Source organism: Xiphias gladius, chromosome 14, assembly GCF_016859285.1.
Source record: "Xiphias gladius isolate SHS-SW01 ecotype Sanya breed wild chromosome 14, ASM1685928v1, whole genome shotgun sequence".
Lineage (NCBI taxonomy): Eukaryota > Metazoa > Chordata > Actinopteri > Istiophoriformes > Xiphiidae > Xiphias > Xiphias gladius.
The window spans coordinates 11010439-11029706 of NC_053413.1; the positions used below are offsets into that span (position 1 = coordinate 11010439).

Here is a 19268-nt window from a genome sequence, read left to right on the forward strand (position 1 = left end):
CTGAGAAGATACACCAACAGACAATACCGTTACATTACCCAAAGTCACTATAGATATAAATTATTTTCTAATAAAACCTATGTGTTAAATCCACTGGCATACACCTGGACTAGACGTCAGTTTTTAATTTTTCTTTGAAACGGAACCTTATTCTGAGCCTGTTGATGACGCAGGGAGATGAAACAATCACCGCTACTGAATAACACTACTCTGGGGTTTCAGTACAAATTACAACTAGACAGAAACAAAGCACAGCCCTTTCTGTGTATTCTGTTATTTGGAACAAAATACACATATACTGTTTATTAAGACACCTCAGAAGTTCAAAAACTCAAGCTTAAATAGTCTGTACACAAGCAATTCATCTTCATTTTGAAACATTATGCAGAAGAAAGTAAACCAGACAAGTTGTGTGGAGCACCCAGTTTTTTGTTTTTGTTTTTTTATTTATACAAACAATACAGCCACTCTACTTCAGAGGGATGAAACGAGAAGAGTGTGTGGCTCCAATACCAGGGCGACCGTGCTTGACTGGCTTGTAGGTGATGGAGAACTCGCCCAAGTAGTGACCACACATCTCAGGCTGTGGAGAGAAAAAGAGCTTTATGTCAGTAAAAAGACAAATACATTAGTTTGTAAACGGTAACTCTACAGAACATTAAGTACTTTTAGGCCATGTTGTACACAGGGATATTTGACATTTTTTCCCGTGGGGACATTTGAATGAAATAGAGGGCTCAGAGGTAGGTGTGACTGCTGAAATTTGCAAGAGAATCCATGCTAAAGACATAAGCACAAAGAGGGTTCACTTAGAATTTGCCAAAGATGATAATTCAACTTCTGTATCAACCTGAGTGATTTCATACAGATTTTTTTCCAGCTTTAGTTGCGCACTGATGGAGCTGTGTCAGTGTATTTATTTTCCAATTGTGTGGAATGATCTTTACACCCCTTGTCATATGCAGCATCCACTTAACCATGGTTCTACAATGTTACTATAGTAACTTAAAAAAAAAAAAAGTGTGACATGGTGTTGATAAAGCTCTGAGTGACTGGAAAACAAGGTTTTTTTTTTTTTTTTTTTAAAAAAAAACTCACTTTATGCCCAATGCTGAAATTAAAAAGATCAGAGGGAAAGCTGAGTAGGAATCACAAATAATTAAAAATGAGTAAGTATTGTAGCTTAAATTTCTCAGTGTACAGTGGGTCATATATAAAAAGCCATATTGCCTGGACCCCTGGAAGCTTTGTTTGAAACAAATGAATTTACCCTGGATGCCCAATGTTTTAATGTCAATTTGTGATGTGCTTTTTTCAAAAAGTAAAGCCCAGGTTTCAAAATGTACACATATGCTCTCACACACACATAACAGCACCTCACCTTGATTTCAACCTGGTTGAAGGTTTTGCCATTGTACACTCCAACCATGGACCCGACCATCTCAGGCAGGATGACCATGTCCCTCAGATGGGTCTTCACCACCTCTGGTTTCTCCATGGGGGGAGCTTCCTTCTTTGCCTTGCGCAGACGTTTCAGGAGGGACTGTTGCTTACGGCGCAGACCACGGTTCAGCCTCCTCCTCTGGCGGGCGCAGTACAGCTGCATCAGCTGCTCACTATTGATGGAGAGTGGACAGTGACATCAATGAAACCCCTGAACTTGAGTCAATTTCTTTAAACAAAAATTCTGTTACCAGATAAATCTGACAGAGGATTTCCACTTTCAGTGTGGTCTCCGGCCAGCTCTAGCGGACTTGCAGCTCAGAATTTCTTTGTTAGGTTCAAATTATTGATTGGGGGAAATTATATTGTCAGTGACATTTAAAAAAAAAAAAAAAAAAAAAGTTTCACCTCTGCTAAAAGCCACTGCTGACAAGAGGTAATCGGATTATCACTCACTTAAAAAAAAAAGATGTACTTGCAGAACCTAAATTTCAGATTTTAGATTTACGTAACAAGGATTTGCAAGAACACTAAAGCCATTTCTGTGAGTACATGCACGTTTTCCAAGGAACTGTGTATAGTCAGTGTGATTCTGAAAACCTGTTAAAGCGTCACACTGTTACTATGGAGCAAAAACTCGGTTTCCAGCCAGTTAAACTGTAGCACTGCAGCTTCAGCTGGTCGCAATGCAGCATCGGCAGTGGGTCACTTACTAGGACATGTCCAGAAGCTGGTCCAGGTCCACACCTCTGTAGGTGAACTTCCTGAAGGTACGCTTCTTCTTGATTTCAGTATCCGCCTGGAGGAAACAATCATGGCTCCCGGTCAGTATGTAGCTTTCAAAGTTAGCATTCACGTTAGGGCGACAATGCTTAACCTACGACTGCGCTCAGCTTCACCGATATAAATCTACAGGAGACTTGCTCGCATGATCATTATAAGGACACTATAAAGACAGGTCATGTTTAACTACTAGTACAGACTATGTAGAATCAACGGGTTAGCCCAGCTACAGATGGCAACAGTTCAGGCTAATACTGAACCTAGAAACATAGATTTATCTGACATTTTGAGCAGAGATTTTCTGCTGAATGGTCAGCGAGCGTGTGTAACTGTCGGATGACATAGACAGCTATCCTAATTATTTACTACAGAGCTCAGATGCATGTAGATTATATTTTGACTGGCTTCGCGATCGGTCGAGCACCTACCATCTTGCCTGACGTTCCGGGGTGAAAAGAACGGGCAGACGTCTCGTTAGGCCTGATATCGCGCGATTTAAGGCAAACATCCGGTGGTGTCTTCCGAGGTCAGTCCCATCTGTGAACAGCAGGTGGTGCAGTTGTACCTCAACTCCGGTTTCTGTCCAGTGTCAAGTTTCTACCAACGTGTTCCGTTTTCAATATCGTTTTTGTACAAATCAGCCCAGTTTAGCCCAGTCTTACTTTTACATATCAAGAGGAAGGGAGCGGACCGTTACAAAAAACAAAACAAAACAAATTAATGGTTCGCATGTTTGCTTTTTCAAGGACATGTAGCTCTAACTAATAAAACGCTTAAAGGTGGAAAGTAACAACATTCGCTCTAGTACTATACTTAACCGCAGTTTCGAGGTACTTGTACTCACTTCATTAGTTATTTTGATGCTATTTCATACTTCTAATACAACGGATTTTTAGGGGAAAACAGTTTACTTTTTGCTCCAAAACATTTACCTGACACTTTAGTTATTTTCCAAATTAAGATTTTACATACATATAGCTATGAAAGGATCATAAAATACAATGCAGTGTTTAAGATTAAACCGGCGGTGAACCCCTTACAAAGAAACAGTGTCTATAGTTGGGCGCCTTCATGGACTGTACGTCTAATTGTTACCAGCTGTGAAGATGATAGTTTGTCTTTTTGTCTATAATCTATCAATTTTGCTGTAGATGTGACTGTCTGAAAATCTGATTGTGGACATTATTTTTTAACGAAATAAGGAAGACTTAATTGATTCTTTCAACAAACGTTGATGCTGAAGTTGTTAAATTTAAACTTTCCACACCACTATAGGCTAAGTGAGAAAACTTATTTATATCTCTATCTATATATAGACATACATACATCTATATCTATCTCTGTTTGTTTGTTTTTTTTATATTCCCCCTCCCCAGGTAAAGTCTCTTTAAAAGCATACCATGTCTGTTCCGTAAGGAGGAGGACTTGCGGTATTATAGGTTAGTGTGCAGTAATGTAGTAATAGTGCAACTTCAGGACCGCAAACAGAGCTATTGTTTCATGACCCTTTAACACATCATCTCATCAGGTATTATTTCTTTTAATCCCCTATAAATCTGCCACCATGCACCAGCTGTACATATTCAGGCCTATCCTTTGTGCCATACATTAAATTGGTCTTGTTACAAAAGGAAGCAACACAAGATAATGAATACACATTTTTATTACACCGTATTCACAGAAACACACTTCTCAGTTAATTTTTTTTTTCCCCCATTGGCATAAAAATTATTCCAAAGGAAAAACTATGGTCCAATACAAAATGTTATTCAGAGTCAAGGTACAAAATAGCCCCTATTCAAATCACAAATAAGCATAAATAATAATCTTAATGATCAAACATAATCATATGATTGGTTTGCATATCAACCAATATTTAAGAATGATTCACTACATTATTCACTGAAAAAAAAACAGAATCCAGTATTCTTGCTTGGAATGTTCAAAACCTCACTTGAGTATTATTTTATCCGCTCCCCCCACTCCGCTGTCTTTAATCCAAAGAAAACAAGCTCAACTCCAGTTGGATTGGTTATGCAAACAAAAGGAAATATTTCCTCCACTTAAAAAAAAAAAAAAAAAAAACAAACTGAAATGAGTGAGAGAAAAGAGAGTATAAGATGATAAGACTGGTTTGTTCTAAAAGGGAAAAAAAAAAGTTTTTATTCCCTCATCTGTCTGAATTATAAATGGTTTACTACTGCATATGTCAATAACCAATACTGAAGGGATGAAATAGATACTGAAGTAGTAAAAACACAAACAAATGTACATTCTCATTCACAGGTATTACAGAAACAAATTGATGTTTACACAGACAATGCAGCTACTATAGATAAGCACAAGCATGGTTGTTTTGATCAAAATAACATGCGTTTCCAACAAACTGTTTATAAAAAAAAAAAAAAAAACTCCCTAATGTTTCACTTTTAGTTTCATATTGCCCTTATGAAAACCTAGGGATCTCCCTTAATGTAACTGAGTCAGCAAAAACATTAGAAAGAAAAAAAAAAAGCGGCTAGTGGGGCTTTGGCACTTAAAAAAAATCCCTGGAATAGAAAACTAGCTAAACCAAAAGGATTGGTTTTTGTGGTCACTTTAAATATTTAAAAAAAATAAAATAAAATAAAATAAAAAAATAAAAAATAAAAAATACAGTTCGTGATATGTGTAACATTGGTCTTGAACAAATGGGGCTAAGAAAACAATTTCATACAATACTAAAAGGATATGACCGAGACAAGGTGCAACATCCTATGGATATAAAAATAAACCGCCTGCCTTGAGGTCTTCTTGCAGAACATTCCTGCTTTATACGATCTCTCTTTCCCTTCCTCAGCTCTCTCCTTCCTCCTAATAATCTGTTCCGTCTTCTTGGTACACCTGCTCTTCTTCCTGGTAACCTTGGTAACCCTCGTCTTGGTAATCTGGGATGTAGTCACGGGCGCCCCCTGCCCCATTTTGATCACCTGCAACTTCTCCAGCTTTAGGACAGTACTTGGCGTCATAAATCTGCCGTCCCAGGCCAAAGTTCTGGCCGCTCTGGTTGGCTCCCTGGCTGTAGCCCATCTGGAGGGACATGGTGCTGTTGTCACATTTGTCTGTGCCCAGCTTCTGGTCATAGATGGCACGCCTTGTGCCTGGAGCCGTCATCCCAGCCTGTGGGCGAGAGAGTAACAAGGAAATGAGAACGACATTTTCTAACATTTTTCTACCATTTTATGACATTATTACATTCATGTAACTATGATCTTTCCTGTATGGGCGTTAGAAAGTCCAAACAAAGTACAGATTTCACTGAGCCTTGTTTTGACTTGTAGACAATCCAGGAGTTTAAGACTTTCTACAAGACTAAACATGACACAAGTTTACAGCAGTGAGAAGACAGGAAATGAGTGATGCCCTGTGGCTTATTTCCACTGCAGTCCTACAATATCAAATTTATGAGAAGCTGGGAAAATGTTGCAGTACCTGGCTTGCCCCCTTGTTGGTTCCCATTTGCAGACTGATGGTTGTGTTGTCCATGGGGGGCTGGATTTGAACTTTGGGGTCATATAAGTGTCTCCTGGTACCATATGCATTCATACCTGCCTGACTGGCACACTTGTTGGTCCCCATCTAAAAAAAACACACCACAATAAATCCTTTCCCCCCTTTACAATTAATAATCATAAAACACTTGCAAAACAAGAGAGGGCTTTAAGAAGAAAAAAAAAAAAAAAACAGCCTGGTGCACTTACACATTACAAACATTGACAAAATGTTGCATAACTTCACTGTATTTTAGGCAAACCAATGCTTTTAAAGTTTCAGCCACCTGTCTTAGCGTTGTAAACAGTAAGTCACATTGTAACCTTTCCCCACTTTGTAATTAGCCTTCATAAATACATGACATCTTTCTTGGTGAAAGAAACAATAAAAAAAAACAGAGAGGCTTAAGAGGCTGTGAGAACAATGAGCAGCTCTCATACAGAAGTATGCTATGCTTGAAATGAGATCATGACAAAGTCTGGTTTCGCAATGGTTTTGCCATATGCTACAGTGAGCTCTGCTTTCCAAGCGTTTGAAGTGCGTCGCCTCTGTCAGGCCCTGGCAAAGATATCAGTCAGAATTTGTGGAGTGTTATTTCAGGAGTCTCCAAACAAACCATACCTGTAGGCCAATGACGCACTGTCCAGCCTTCATCTTCTCATCATCAAACATCCTCTCCTGCTTGTCAGCGTACTTCACCCCGATGTCCACCCGTGACTGGCAGCCCTTGGTCTTGGCCTTAGGAGCAAATACAGTGTTGAAGGTTGCCGTGGTAGACTTCCAAAAAGTCAGGTCATACACACAGAGTGGATAATAAAAACCATCACCCCCGGTACCAGTGTCTCATATTTAAGACTCACCATGCTAGCCAGTGCAAGCAGTGTTGTCTGAACCTGCGTCATGTTGCCACTTTCAAACAGGTCGTTGGCTTCGAAGATATCATGAGGCTTCAGGCCGTATGTAGTGATGGCTTTGATGAAGTTTGTCAGGTTCTCCAGCTAAAACATCAATTTAAAACAAGATTAACAACAGTGTCTTCATTTTCTTATTAATAAAGATCCAGTTTATCTGCAAAAATCGTTTGTGGTGCCAAATATGGGAGTGTGTTTACAGCGACTGTTTAGAAACCAGTTTCCAAACATGCTTATAACACTGCCAAAGTGCAAGTATAACCATGACCTAGCATGATTCAGTGTGCTGACATCATGCTGACAAATGGTAGAAAAAAATTTAAAGCACAATACAAACAGCACAGGGAGCTTTTTGTGAACTATGTATAAAGGTAAGTCTTTAACTGCACGTAAGATCAATAGAGTCAATGAACTGGTAGTACCAAAAAGCACGAGGTTCACTACACCTTCAATTGGTTAAAAGTTGTATCGTCAACTAACTTACCTGATGCCAGTTCAGCGCCGACTGGTTGATCTTTTTCACTGAGCATGGTTGAAGTTTGTTGATAAGTCTGTGACAGAAAAGCAGAGAGAAAAGTGGAAAATATTTAAACTTTCCAAACCACTGTGCAAATTTTAAAAAAAAAAAAAAAAAAAGAAGAAGAAGATCAAGGCCCTTGTGTCACAGTGTAATGGACAATCGCTGATCTCCGCTTACTCGCACAGAATGACTCCATTCTTCAGGCCTTTCTGGAAGTCGGGGCCAATGGAGGAACCAGTGATGTCTTCAATCCAGATCCTCAGCTCCTCTTCTTTCTGAGGGTCATACTTCTGTGCGATCTGGTTGGGCAGACAGTTTAAAAGGTCACATGTGTCCCACAAACGGCTACCAACAGCCAATAGCTCATTTGTTAAACAGTAAATGCATTCATGGAGTTTGTCATGGTCTTATTTTTTTGTTCTCCCCTGCCCACTCGCACACACGCCACATCAGATTTATAAGAATTACATAAAAATACCGATAACTAACCTGTATCTATAACAATTGTGAATAATCATATCACATAACATGTTAACATCTTTCCTCAAAGTGTGTTATGACTGCAGTTAATCATGCTTCATGGTCATCCCTGAATTTCAGTTTGCGTCAGTGTAGTATGCTATGTCTACAGAGGGGTTTTTTTTTTTTTGGTCTTATTTTGCCCTCTTCAATAAAAAGGTGACACTGACATGCCCTAACACACACACACACAACACACAAGGATATCCTGTTTGGTAAACTGCTAAATTCTGCACAGGACAAAGGGCAAATGTTGAAAAAATGGGGGAGGGGGGTGGGGGTTTAAGGGGCTTAACGTGGCACAAAGATCAACTTTCTAGTAAGGGTGTCACTTTTCAGGTGTTACTTTAAATTATAAGCTTGTTTTGATTGATGACATAAGTGTACGAAACACGCTACGCTTGCTCTGAAAGAGGCCATTCAGGAAGAGCATTATAATCATGTAAACAGCTCAGTCTGTTGAGCGATAGCAAAAGCAGAAATGAGAAGGAAACAAAAACCCCACTGGCTAAAAGTGAAAAACAGGTATACATTTCTTCTCCTCCAGTATAGGATAAGGTGTCGAGTGGGCTGCGTGCAAACTATCAACCAGCTAACAATCTCCCTCTGTTCCCAGAGGGCAATGAGAAACTGAACCACAGAGCTTAACCTACTATATACATAGACGTTGGCCATGCTGAGCTCACAGCTGGTTGTACTCTAAAGGAATTTTTGTCTTTTAATTACATTTCCTTCATTCAGTTATCCCCTTATTAAAAAACAATATGGGCCATTTTAATTGCCCACAAAGAATTCTACAGATGTAATTTACAGAGACAAGCTGAACACAAGGAATTTGTTCCGCAGCGCTCGGATAAAAGAGCTGAATGAAGCGAGGGCACAGGACTGTGTGTGCTGAGCCAATGAATGAATACAGACTGTGGGGACACTCCACAAAAAAAAAAAAAAAAAGTTGTATACTGCAGCTGTTTAAGTTCAGTGTCTAAACTTCTGGAATTCTCGCCAGTAGATTTTTCTGCATCTATGAGTTTTAAGCAAAAGGAAAAAGGGGGAGGGTAGCTAAGAGGGAGTGTAAATCCTTAAATGCCTCACATTTCAAAGAGGGGGCTACGTCACCATTGGCAGGAAATACCACCCAAGTCAGCATCTCTTTACCCCCCACCAACCCACCCACCAAAGGACGCCACTAGTAACAGACAGAGGAAATCTAACTGTTTTCTTTACGTCCTGCGCATGTTGTTCTGTGGAGATTTGGGGAGGGGATATGACCCTCTCTCTCCCATACAAGGGCACAGCCAAGGAATGCAGATGGGGGGGAAAAAGAAAGGGAAAAAAAAAAAAAAAAAAAAATCAGCTCAAGGTGAGTTAAAGAAACTCGAGAGCGAGGCTGGGCAAAACCAAGGATCTCTAAATCTGTCTAGCTGCAACTTAAAACTACATTTTAGAAAATGACAGCCAAGCAAATGAACAGTATTACACAGTAACACCACATCTGTTCCCAAATTTAAAAGGGGAAGTTCTCCAGGTTATGCAGCTCAGGGTGAGACACTATAACGTGGTCAGGAAAGTAATCTCCAGCATCAGCCCTGGTATTTTAAGTGGATCCTGGTGTGCAGGGATCTGTGCAGACAGGTCCAAATAAACAAGGTGCTTTTCTCACCAAGGTCCCATTCAGAAAGCGACACATTACCAAAGAGCGGGGTTCATTTCGGAGAGTTGGTTTGGTTTGAATGACTTCGGTCTACACAAGGGCTTATTGTACAAGGTGAAATCTGAAAGAAAACCTCTTCCTTGCACTGATCTGACATGATTTGAGCGAAGAAAAGTTAATGAGAAGCAGCACGACGCGGTACCGCAAGGGGGGAAGTAGGAAACTATTCTTGCTATTTCAAAGAAGCAATAAGAAAGTCACAGGGAAGGGTAATAAGGCTTGATGGGATCCAGTCCAACGACTAATACGTGAATTACATTATCTGCTAATGCGGGTCACAACGCCGGGCAACCAGCTGCACAGGGAATAGAAAATGTTGGAAACGGGGAAAACAATTTTGCCACAACGACATACTTCTTTGCCAAAAGGGACAACGCCCATAGTCTGCTTTTAAGTTAGTCTCCTGCACGGGCAAATCAAAGTTCAGCTTCTCAGGATGTCAAAGTCGAAGATGGATATATGTACTTTGCAAACTATTCATACTCAAAAAAAAGTTTAATCGAATTCATAAAGTTGTTTTAATCTTTAAAAACACTTAAATCTCTCTTGACATTGTCTTTACATCCACCTCTGAATACCTTTTAACCTGGGTACGCATATCAAAATGGAGACCAGGTGACTCCGATACTGGCGTTCCGTGAAAAGCACAATGAGAGGATGACGGGAAGAAAAGTTGAATATAACTTACTATATATGAGATATAAAAATATGTAAACCCACCTTGTTTTTGACCTCCGCAGATAATCCGTAGGCAGGACCTTTGTTAAAGGAAGCCATTGTCAGAGAGTTGAGATTTTTCTATTGGGGTTAAAAGAGACACTGATTTGAGAATAAAAACTGCGCTAAAATATCTTCGACTTTCTCTTCCAATGAAACCTCGGTGAGAACTAAATACTTCCTTTCTCTTTTACGGCCGCCAATTAGAGCGCTCCCACGGTTTCTATCAAAGATAATGCATCCGAGAGTCAAGATAGTTCACTGCTGATAGTCGACCGGAGCAATACAGGGGCACGAAAGCTTGGGAATGTTTCTTATGTGAGCGGGACCTGGAGAAGAAAGAAAAAATCAATATCCTGGATGAATATTCAACACAAGATTTCATCAAGATGTAGTATTAGGCTGCTTTAGAGGGATCAAAAGTATAGGAGGACCCAGAAGAGACCCACAAGAGGTCATGTCCTTCACGTCCTCTTCCTCTGTTTTTATTTTATTTCCTTTATTTTTTTTTTTGCTGCTTTGTTTTGAGTGAAGGGCACCAACTAAACTCAGACGTGGGTAAATGTCATACTTCATACTGTGTTCAAAGCCACCTAGGCCTTTGCAACCACAAGGGATGCATTTGTATAGCTTATATTACGGACTCTATAAGCCAGCACTCAGAACAACATACTAAGCTACCCATTCGTTCAAAATTATAAAAACATTTGAGTTCCACCACCGACGGAAGTACGCACACAGGCATCCTCTCGCTTCTCCTGAATCCTCTTTGGTTATTCACTTCGTTAATCGATCCTAGGCTCCACCTTTCCCCTGCTCTTCCTTAGGTCGCTATTGATATCAAAAACTCCTTATATGGAAGGAAACGTCCCAAATTCCTGAATGGTGGGAGTGATCCACGGGTTCCCACCCCGCATACCAGACGTGAAGAGGACTAGACAAATTGTCGCATTTTTTTTGAGTCACAGTCGATTTAAAAAAAAAAAAAAAAAAGTTTCGAGGAATTTAACTAAGCACAAAGGGCCGCTGAGGTGACGTAATGTCGGTGCTATGAGGTTTTAGATAACAGATACAACTTCTCTTCGCTTGCCAGGATTTGTAAAACTCCCTCAGGATGATGTCCGATGGCCCAACTTTGAATATGAGACAGCAGTTTACAGGGCAGGACTGTTTGCTTCCTTACATATTAATGACACGGCATATAATTTAACCTGACTGTGAGTGAGAGAAGCTGGGCTCACAGGGGGCTTTTTCTTTCTCTTCTTTCGGTCGAGTCATCTCCACACGGCGACAGCACGACTGGTCTTTACCGTCTTGCTGCTTCTGGGAATGAAAAGCAATAACTTTCAAGTGGAACACAACTAGAAAAATGAATTTAATCTTTTTTTTTTTTTTCATCACAGGATTTAATATTTAAAGGTGGGGATCGTGAACTAGGGGAGCATCTTTTTTTTTTTCTGTAGAAAAGTAACTCAAGCGTTAATATGTTGCAAGTTACAACTTACAAACAGACTGCGATTCAAAGTACATGGAAATGTAACATTATTGATTAGTCTTCCAAACATGAACATCCAGAGAAACCATGTGAATATTGAACAACCAAATCAATAAGAGCCACATAGAATTAATTCTAAGTATTTAAACCACAGTGATTCTTGGATATGGTAAAAGTCAGTTCTTCTGTCTCTCAGGTGAAGAATGCGTGGACAGGAGCTGGACAGGACGAAATGCAGAATCAGCTAAACAGTGGGCGAATAATAGTAATACACATATGTATATTTTCCCAATAAAGAAAGGAAGCCCCTTATAAGTACACCAGCATATATTTTCTATCAGGAAGCCTACCCTGTGTGTCACATGCCCAGTTGTTTTTCCAGCGAAGCTCTAACCTAGTTATGGATAATAGTGCTATTGCTAAAGAGAGCTATTGGTCTTTGGGAAGGCACAAAAATGAAACTGGCCAAAGATGCGGCTAGGTACCTTAAAACTTGACATTTTCTTCAGGTAGTCTGGTTCCACAGAGCATTTTAAGCGGTTTTTTTTTCACCAAAATTGTGATTTGTGCTGGAAATTGATTTGGGTGTTATTTTTATGAGCAGAGGTCAGGGAGCTTCTGAGAGCTTTCATGCTTAAAATCAAAAAGAGGGAATCGGGGTCTCTGGAGTTAAATGCCTAAAGGAATAGCAAAACACCCATAGATGTATTGTATCTTCTACAAAGTTAAGAGCCTTTTGTTGTCAATTGTTTTCAGATATTTGCCAATAAGTGCCCTTTTTTCATATTAACGAGAGATGAAACGATTAGTCTTAACTGATTTGTTGACTGACAGACACCTGGATAATTCAGCCATTTCTCAAGCAAAAGAGCAAATCATTTGCTGGTTTTTATGCTTTTTTTAAAATGACATTTGATATTTCATTGAATGTGTGTATTGATCATTGGATTAAAAACAAGAAAGCTGAAGAAATCATATTGGGCTCTGGGAACTTATGTTTGCATATATCTTCTGACATTGTACAGACAAAATTAATTTCTGGAGAAAAAAGTCAGCAGATTCACTGATAATGAAAGTAATCAGTTGCATCACTGATATCAACATCAGATTTCAAAGAAATGTACAACTTCGACATGATGTAGTGTTTGGCTGAGTTTGAACCCTTCATAATACATGCTTGTCGGTCTTTCTCCACAGATTCCAACCAGACAAGGTGGGATGGAAAATCTTGGGCAATAATGACATAAACCCAGGTGTTTCTCCTCAGTCTCTGACAGTGTGTCTGGCTATGAAAACAGCTGTATTTCCCAACTTTATATGGCTGATAATTACGTCATACAGGTGAGGAGAGGGCTGATTCAGTCTGAGAGTAAATGCACCCGAGGGTAGGACTTTTACTCATCCTGGTAACGGTAATGAGATGACCTCAGCTCAGAATCATGGCATGAAGTGATGTGGCTATGATACCCCCCGAGTGTATCAAACCGTCAAACACGGAGGGGAGGTTGCAAACCTCTGTTGAGGCTAGTAGTGCTAATAAATAGGTCACTTCTGTACACACAAGGCCATCTCTTTACTGAGGTGGTAACAACTCCAGGCTTCCACAGATGGAAGACGATCAGAATCTTAAGGATGATGGTTTTATTTAAAAAATAGATGGCCTACTATTTTTTGCGGGCCTACAAAAATGACAAGTCTGATCCAGTAATTCCCAGTGAACTGAAATTACGAATACCATCTCACTCTTACATCACACACTGATGCAGACTAAAGAGACACATGGATAATGTGCACCCCCACGTGGATGAACTGGGTAAGTACAACAAATTACAGCAACTTCTTTGGTGAAGCTCAAAAACAAAAAGCAGAAGTATACAGAGCTCAGACTGAACATTTAGTCTCCATTTAGGGCAAAATATTCAAGGTTGATGTCAATTGTTGAGCAAAATCGCACTGTAAAAGACCCACCAGTCAGTCGACTGAGCTGAAGATTTAGATCATTTTATTTTTTCAAAACAATGGAGAGATGTTAAACGCTGAACAAATAAAGATGCCCCAGTCAAAACTCCAGAAAACAGATTCTTATCAACCAGTTGTAGCACTTTTCCTTTATTGCCAGCTGTGTTGTGCAGTTTCTCATTGTCTGCAGCTTCACCCTTGCTAGATCAATGTGTACAAAAAGGTAACAGAAACGGTGCATATACCAGCGTCATATTGATCATGGGATTTGGAATTCTCGCACATAAACCCAGCTCCACAGACAGGCGTGTTTTATGCGGAAGCAAATCCAGATTAACCATTTACCAAGGCACATTGGTAGGGATGAATGACTGAAGGAACAAACAAACAAAAAAAAGAGGAAGGCTGCGCAGAAGCCAATCTTAATTCAAATCATGTGAGAAAAAGTGGTAGTGACTGATGAGTATAAGGGGAAATCAAAATTAAGTATCGGTTGTCACATGGACAATGCCAGAATATCTGATGCACACAGCTCTCTCTCTCATTTTTATGTTAACTGTATTTAAAAATGGAAGCCAAAAAAAAAAAAAAAAAAGCTACCTCAAACGGCATCTTAAATGTTTTCTAAACTCTTGAAAAGCTGAAATAACTTTAAATGTGTCTGAATAAACTATGGGTACATAACTGTAACTTGTGGGAGCATCAGTCACTTTTCACACTTGAATCAAGCCAGCGATGAAATGACCGACAAGTTGTCAACATATGTACAAGTGCATAAGAGGTCTCAGTCCCGTACATTCACTAAGGCTGTTTTAATTAGAAAAATATTGTGGAGGAATTTCAGAAGGCAAAAAATGTCTAAAGGAATGGAAACAAAGTGAGTTCCAGCATTCAAACATTTCCTTGTTTTGTTTTTCTCAAATGCAGGTATTGATCAGCACCATCTGATTTGACCTTCTGTAACGTTTTAGACTTGGGATAGAATTAGTGGGTGGCGAGACTCTTCACTGTAGTAAAGTTCAAATTTTGAAGTAGCACCACATTTTTTTAATTGAACCATTTGAATCCACATCATTTTTCAGAATAAATTTCTTTTTGAGCGTCGAAATTACATGGACATGAAAGAGCCGTGTGATGAGACAGAGAGAGTGAAAGGGTGGAGTATGGAATGTTAATAACCAAATGCATCGGCCAATCTTAAAGAAAGACCATGCAAAAACATTTGGATGCGCCCTTTAACACTGAAGGTTAGGCCGACAACATTGTGATGCAAACAGGGGAAAAAAAGAAATCTATAGGTTTTTGAACATCTGTTTTGATGAATTGGTCAAAAATAAATAGATGTATACATGATACGAAATTTATAATTTACTCTTTATATCTCACATAAAGCTTCTTGTAACTGCCAAATATGCTCCAGTATTTCATACTCTGGACATGTTCAGCTCTACCTGTGCTAGATGAAGTCTATCAACACCTTTTCTGGGCACCAACATGGCGGTCTGAACAGGACAGCTAAACCCCAGCCTTCCCTCAAATTTAACACTAGATTGTAATTCCTCATTAGAAACTAGAGGGTAAAAGAAGAGGGCAGTATCATCCCAATGAGCCTGAAACAGAGGTACAATTTAGAACATCAAAATTTCACATCGTAACATCATTCCTGGTTGTCTGGGATAATTCTGCCCTCCCTTTTTGGCCCTCTGTGTTAGTACCAGCACTCTGCAGCTAGGGCCTCATCATTCCTGTGGCTTTCAGTTTGAAAAATAAAACAGAAACAGCCCTTGGTATTACAAACTCAACTATTCTTTTAATCTTTAATCTTTTTATACCAAAATCTCAATAGATTATCACAGAAATAGGAAGAGGCATGGGGGTAGTTTAGCAGGCCTGGCTTTTGCCAAACTCACAGTGGACAAACAAAATCACAAAGTATCTTGTCTCTGTAGAGAGACAAAAAAAGGGGTGGAAAAGGACAGCAGCCATCCCAAACCCCTCAGTCTAGGCAAACATATGGCAGGATGTTCAATTTGCTTTCATCCCCATGAGGGTCCAATGATATGCACTCTGTCCAATCATACCAGGTGCCCTTGGTATCATAACAACCATTCACCCCTGGCCAGTGCTGTTTGTGTATCCTGTCCATGTCCTCGTCCGTCAACTCCTGGCTCACGCCTGGTAAATCCCCTACTGAGCTGTCTGTCTGCAGAACATGCGTCTTCTTTGACTCCTTAATCTCCTGTTCTTCCCTTTTCAGATACTCTGACATGAAAAAGTGTGCACTAGGGGCCTGGACCCCTGAGGAGGTGAGCACATTGCTCTGAAGGTTCAAGTAGGACTGGATGATTTCATTTCTGGACAGCTCCTTCCAGTTTGTCTGGTGGAAAGGATTGGGGCTGGGGCCTGGGCCTGGGCCTGGGGTCGGGGTCGGGGCCGGGGTAAGGGCCGGGGTAAGGGCCGGGGCCGGGGCTGGGGCCGGGGCTGCGGGCTGTTGTACAGTGCTTTCAGTTCTCTGCCTAGACTCAGATGGGTCAGGAGTGGGGACTTCCTCTGTTTGAGAAGGTTCTTTATGTACCAGAGGTTTGATCTGACCTGTGACAGGGTCAAATGTTAGTCTGCGTTCTTTTAACCGTACAGGCTTAGTCGTGTCCTCTATTTTTTGGCCATCTAAGTTGACAGAGTAGTCTCTAGACCTGTACTTCCTCCTTTTATGCTCTGAGTTAGGTGCTGTTGTCCCGTCTGTGTCATCAGACACAACCATGGATCCCTCAGATGTCGGTCTGTGTAGTTCTGAGTTCTGTTGAGGGAGAGTGGTTGAAGGGGAGACTGACGGGGATTCCAGTGTTGCAGATATGTCTTGTGGTGGGCAATGAGAGGGAACTTCTGACGAACTGGCCCAGTGCATTGAGGACCTATGAGAAGAATGTGGCAGCTTGTCAGCGTAAGATGCTTGGGCAGGGGAGGACACAGGCTGGGACAAAGACAAGGGAGAGCCCCTAGAGGAAGGGCTTGGGATTGGCGGTCCTTTCGGTGCATATACGGAAGAGCGCTTGGTCACTGTGTCTTGCTTCATGCTCCTTGGACTGGTAGTGAGGCCACGGGGACTTTTGGCTTGATAATAGCCCACTCCTCCTCCTTCATCCAATCTGGCCTGTTGCTGCATCACAGCAACCTTGATCAAAGAGGAAGTGCTAGGTAGTTTGGCCACTCCAGGGGAGCTGGGGCGAGGCTTGACAGCATTTACCGGAATCCTGTTGATTTTATCATTATCAAGGTGCTCCAGTCGAGATCTGTCAGGAGACGGGACAACCTCCTGGTCAGGCAGGGCATCTGGACTTCCTGCAATTCCATTGGTGGGTGGTGGCGAAACAGAATTATCATACGAAGACATCTTGGAGATTTTTTCTGGTAAGTGCACTCCACTGTCTCTGTGCTCTCCCCGGCGCTTGCGATTGCTTGATTTTTCTGCTTTTGGTGAGTATGTGTTGTGAACATCATTTCTGATTTTGACTTCAGTGACAACCTTCCCTGACACAGAAATGTCAGGGGGAGAGGCATCTGTTCTGCAGGGATGAGAACTGCCATTGGTAGACCCAGGGGCACTTGAAGCCACAGCTGGCCCAGGTTCAATCAGCTTTTGCCAGTTCCTTAAGAGTTTCTTTGCACGCTTTGCAAGGTCTTCATCCTTGGTCTTCTTCCTTACGTCGTTGATCAGCTTTCCTAGTCGTGTTTCCTACATAAATAATGTGTGTGAGCATTAGAAACAAATTAAGCAACATAATTTCTACATGAAGGAGTAGTTCATGCATAATTAATTGTCTTACCTCAAGTGCTTCTTTGGTGATAGGATATTTTTCAAGACAGGCAATTACCTCCAATACAACCACCATATTGCATATCTGCAGGGAGTAAAGACAAACATTTTATATTACTTGACCACCACACTAAGCAAATATTTGGGACTAGCCTTAACTCATCCATTAACAGCGGAAATAACAGTGGAAGTGATTGTTAAGAGATTTTTTTTTCACACTCTTGATTTATTAAGTAAAACAACGCAAATGACTGCCACTCACATGATTAAACAACTCAAATTAATGTGATGCTAGAAACAATCTTCACTATTTGGACAAACTCAAAGCTATTGAATCGTGTCTGCAACGTGTGAGGGGGGGGGGCAAGTTAACGTTAGCTTTCACGTTAGCCTGGGAAACATTAGCTTGTCTTTCTGCTTCAGAGTGACAATACGACGCTGAAAAGTAGAGATGGCAAAGTGTCAACTCAAAAAACCTTCTTCATTGCAATCGTTTTAACAAAAGTGTAGCATGTGAAGGAAAACTAGAATGAGGAAAAAACATAAACTTTAATTTAAGCCAGTTTCTTATCCAGTCGACAAAGTCAATCTGCGTTTGAGTGTCGGCAGACTTACCTGCGTTAGCTGAATTGGCTACCGCTAGTATTTAACTAACTTGAGAAGGAAGGACCCGACTATTTCCTACAACGTAGCTTTAGCTATTCAAGCTAAGAGTAAGCTAGCTACCTTTGAAACACTCTATAACGAAACCGTGGCCGACTGGTTGTACATACAGATAATTCAATAATAAATTAAGTATTCCCAGGGGACATGTATGCTTTACGTTCATACCATTAAATACTCTAAAACCGCTTCGGTGTTACGGATAGGCTAGCAACTAGCATGCTATATAAACCAGCTAACGCCAGGCTACTGTCTAACCAAGGTAACACTGCTGCTAAGTTAGCCTACGAGCTGTCAACTGAAGAGCTCAGCGTCTCTTCGCTTTTCGTAGACATGTCGGTACTCACCCAGAACATAAAACTCGCAATTTAAAAAAAAACAATAAAACAGGTAATTGACATCTGTTGGTTGAACTGCCTTGTCGAGTGTACTGGGGTGCAGGTAAGCAAGCTAACGTTCGTTAGCTAGCCTGCTAGCTTTAGCGTTACTCACATTGCTCTGACTGTCGATGGCCTGCAGCAGCCGGTCCCTCATCTGCTGCGGGGTTGCTGAGACCGTTGTCATTGCCTGTTCGGTGCGATCCGGAGGATGGAGGGAGGAATCCTCCAAAATGAAAACCGGGTGACAATGGTGACTCAAAAGCCGCTGCGGTGACACGTAGGGCGCCCGAACAACATATTCTTCTGTCGCCTGTAAAGTAAACGGCTCAGTTTTGTTTCACATGGAAGTGGGAAATGTGTACGCTGTGTTGGCCGCTGGCTGCTGCCCGCTCGGCGCTCTAGCAACTCACTACCAGCTGCTGGATCTCTCAACGGCCTCCTGCTGCATGCTGGGATACGGTGGCTGCGCTTTGACGTCTGCACGTAGCCAAAACATCCCTACCGTACACCTACACTCCTGGGTATGCCCCACTGCCTCCTTCTAAACGCCTTTCCGATCTATAATAAATTCATTTTACACAGCGGGTCCCTGACTGAACAACTGATTTTGAAACAGCCTCTGAAACGAGCCCCGAATGAAAAATAATGAGCATGATTCTATAAAAATGTCTGTAATGTATGTATTACTGTAAAATGTATTTTCAAATTGCTTACACAGTCCAAAACTATATAACAATATAAAGCAGAAAAGTGCAGCAACCCCCCTAAAAGAATATTTGTAATTTTATGCTTGATAAAGTTCTCTTAAATTCTTCAAAAAAA

The 19268-nt window shown here is 40.9% G+C and overlaps 3 protein-coding genes across 3 annotated transcripts; all 3 read right to left on the reverse strand.

The window, feature by feature from the left end:
* Positions 1–411: 411 nt before the first annotated feature.
* rps15 (ribosomal protein S15) lies at positions 412–2780 on the reverse strand. Its single transcript, XM_040142787.1, has 4 exons — positions 2655–2780; positions 2157–2242; positions 1382–1616; positions 412–583 (listed from the first exon to the last, which is right to left on the reverse strand). Exons 1-4 carry the CDS (start codon positions 2655–2657, stop codon positions 470–472), a joined length of 438 nt encoding a protein of 145 aa, XP_039998721.1. The 5' UTR covers positions 2658–2780; the 3' UTR covers positions 412–469.
* Positions 2781–4301: 1521 nt separating this feature from the next.
* Positions 4302–10293, reverse strand: cnn2 (calponin 2). Its single transcript, XM_040144750.1, has 7 exons — positions 10139–10293; positions 7366–7487; positions 7153–7219; positions 6618–6755; positions 6379–6495; positions 5698–5844; positions 4302–5385 (listed from the first exon to the last, which is right to left on the reverse strand). Exons 1-7 carry the CDS (start codon positions 10193–10195, stop codon positions 5080–5082), a joined length of 954 nt encoding a protein of 317 aa, XP_040000684.1. The 5' UTR covers positions 10196–10293; the 3' UTR covers positions 4302–5079.
* Positions 10294–13709: 3416 nt separating this feature from the next.
* Positions 13710–18961, reverse strand: crsp7 (cofactor required for Sp1 transcriptional activation, subunit 7). The gene is made up of 4 exons (XM_040144270.1): positions 18857–18961; positions 18559–18756; positions 17414–17488; positions 13710–17322 (listed from the first exon to the last, which is right to left on the reverse strand). The coding sequence occupies exons 2-4, from the start codon at positions 18628–18630 to the stop codon at positions 15586–15588; spliced, it is 1884 nt and encodes a 627-aa protein (XP_040000204.1). The 5' UTR covers positions 18631–18756; positions 18857–18961; the 3' UTR covers positions 13710–15585.
* Between the last annotated feature and the right edge of the window lie 307 nt (positions 18962–19268).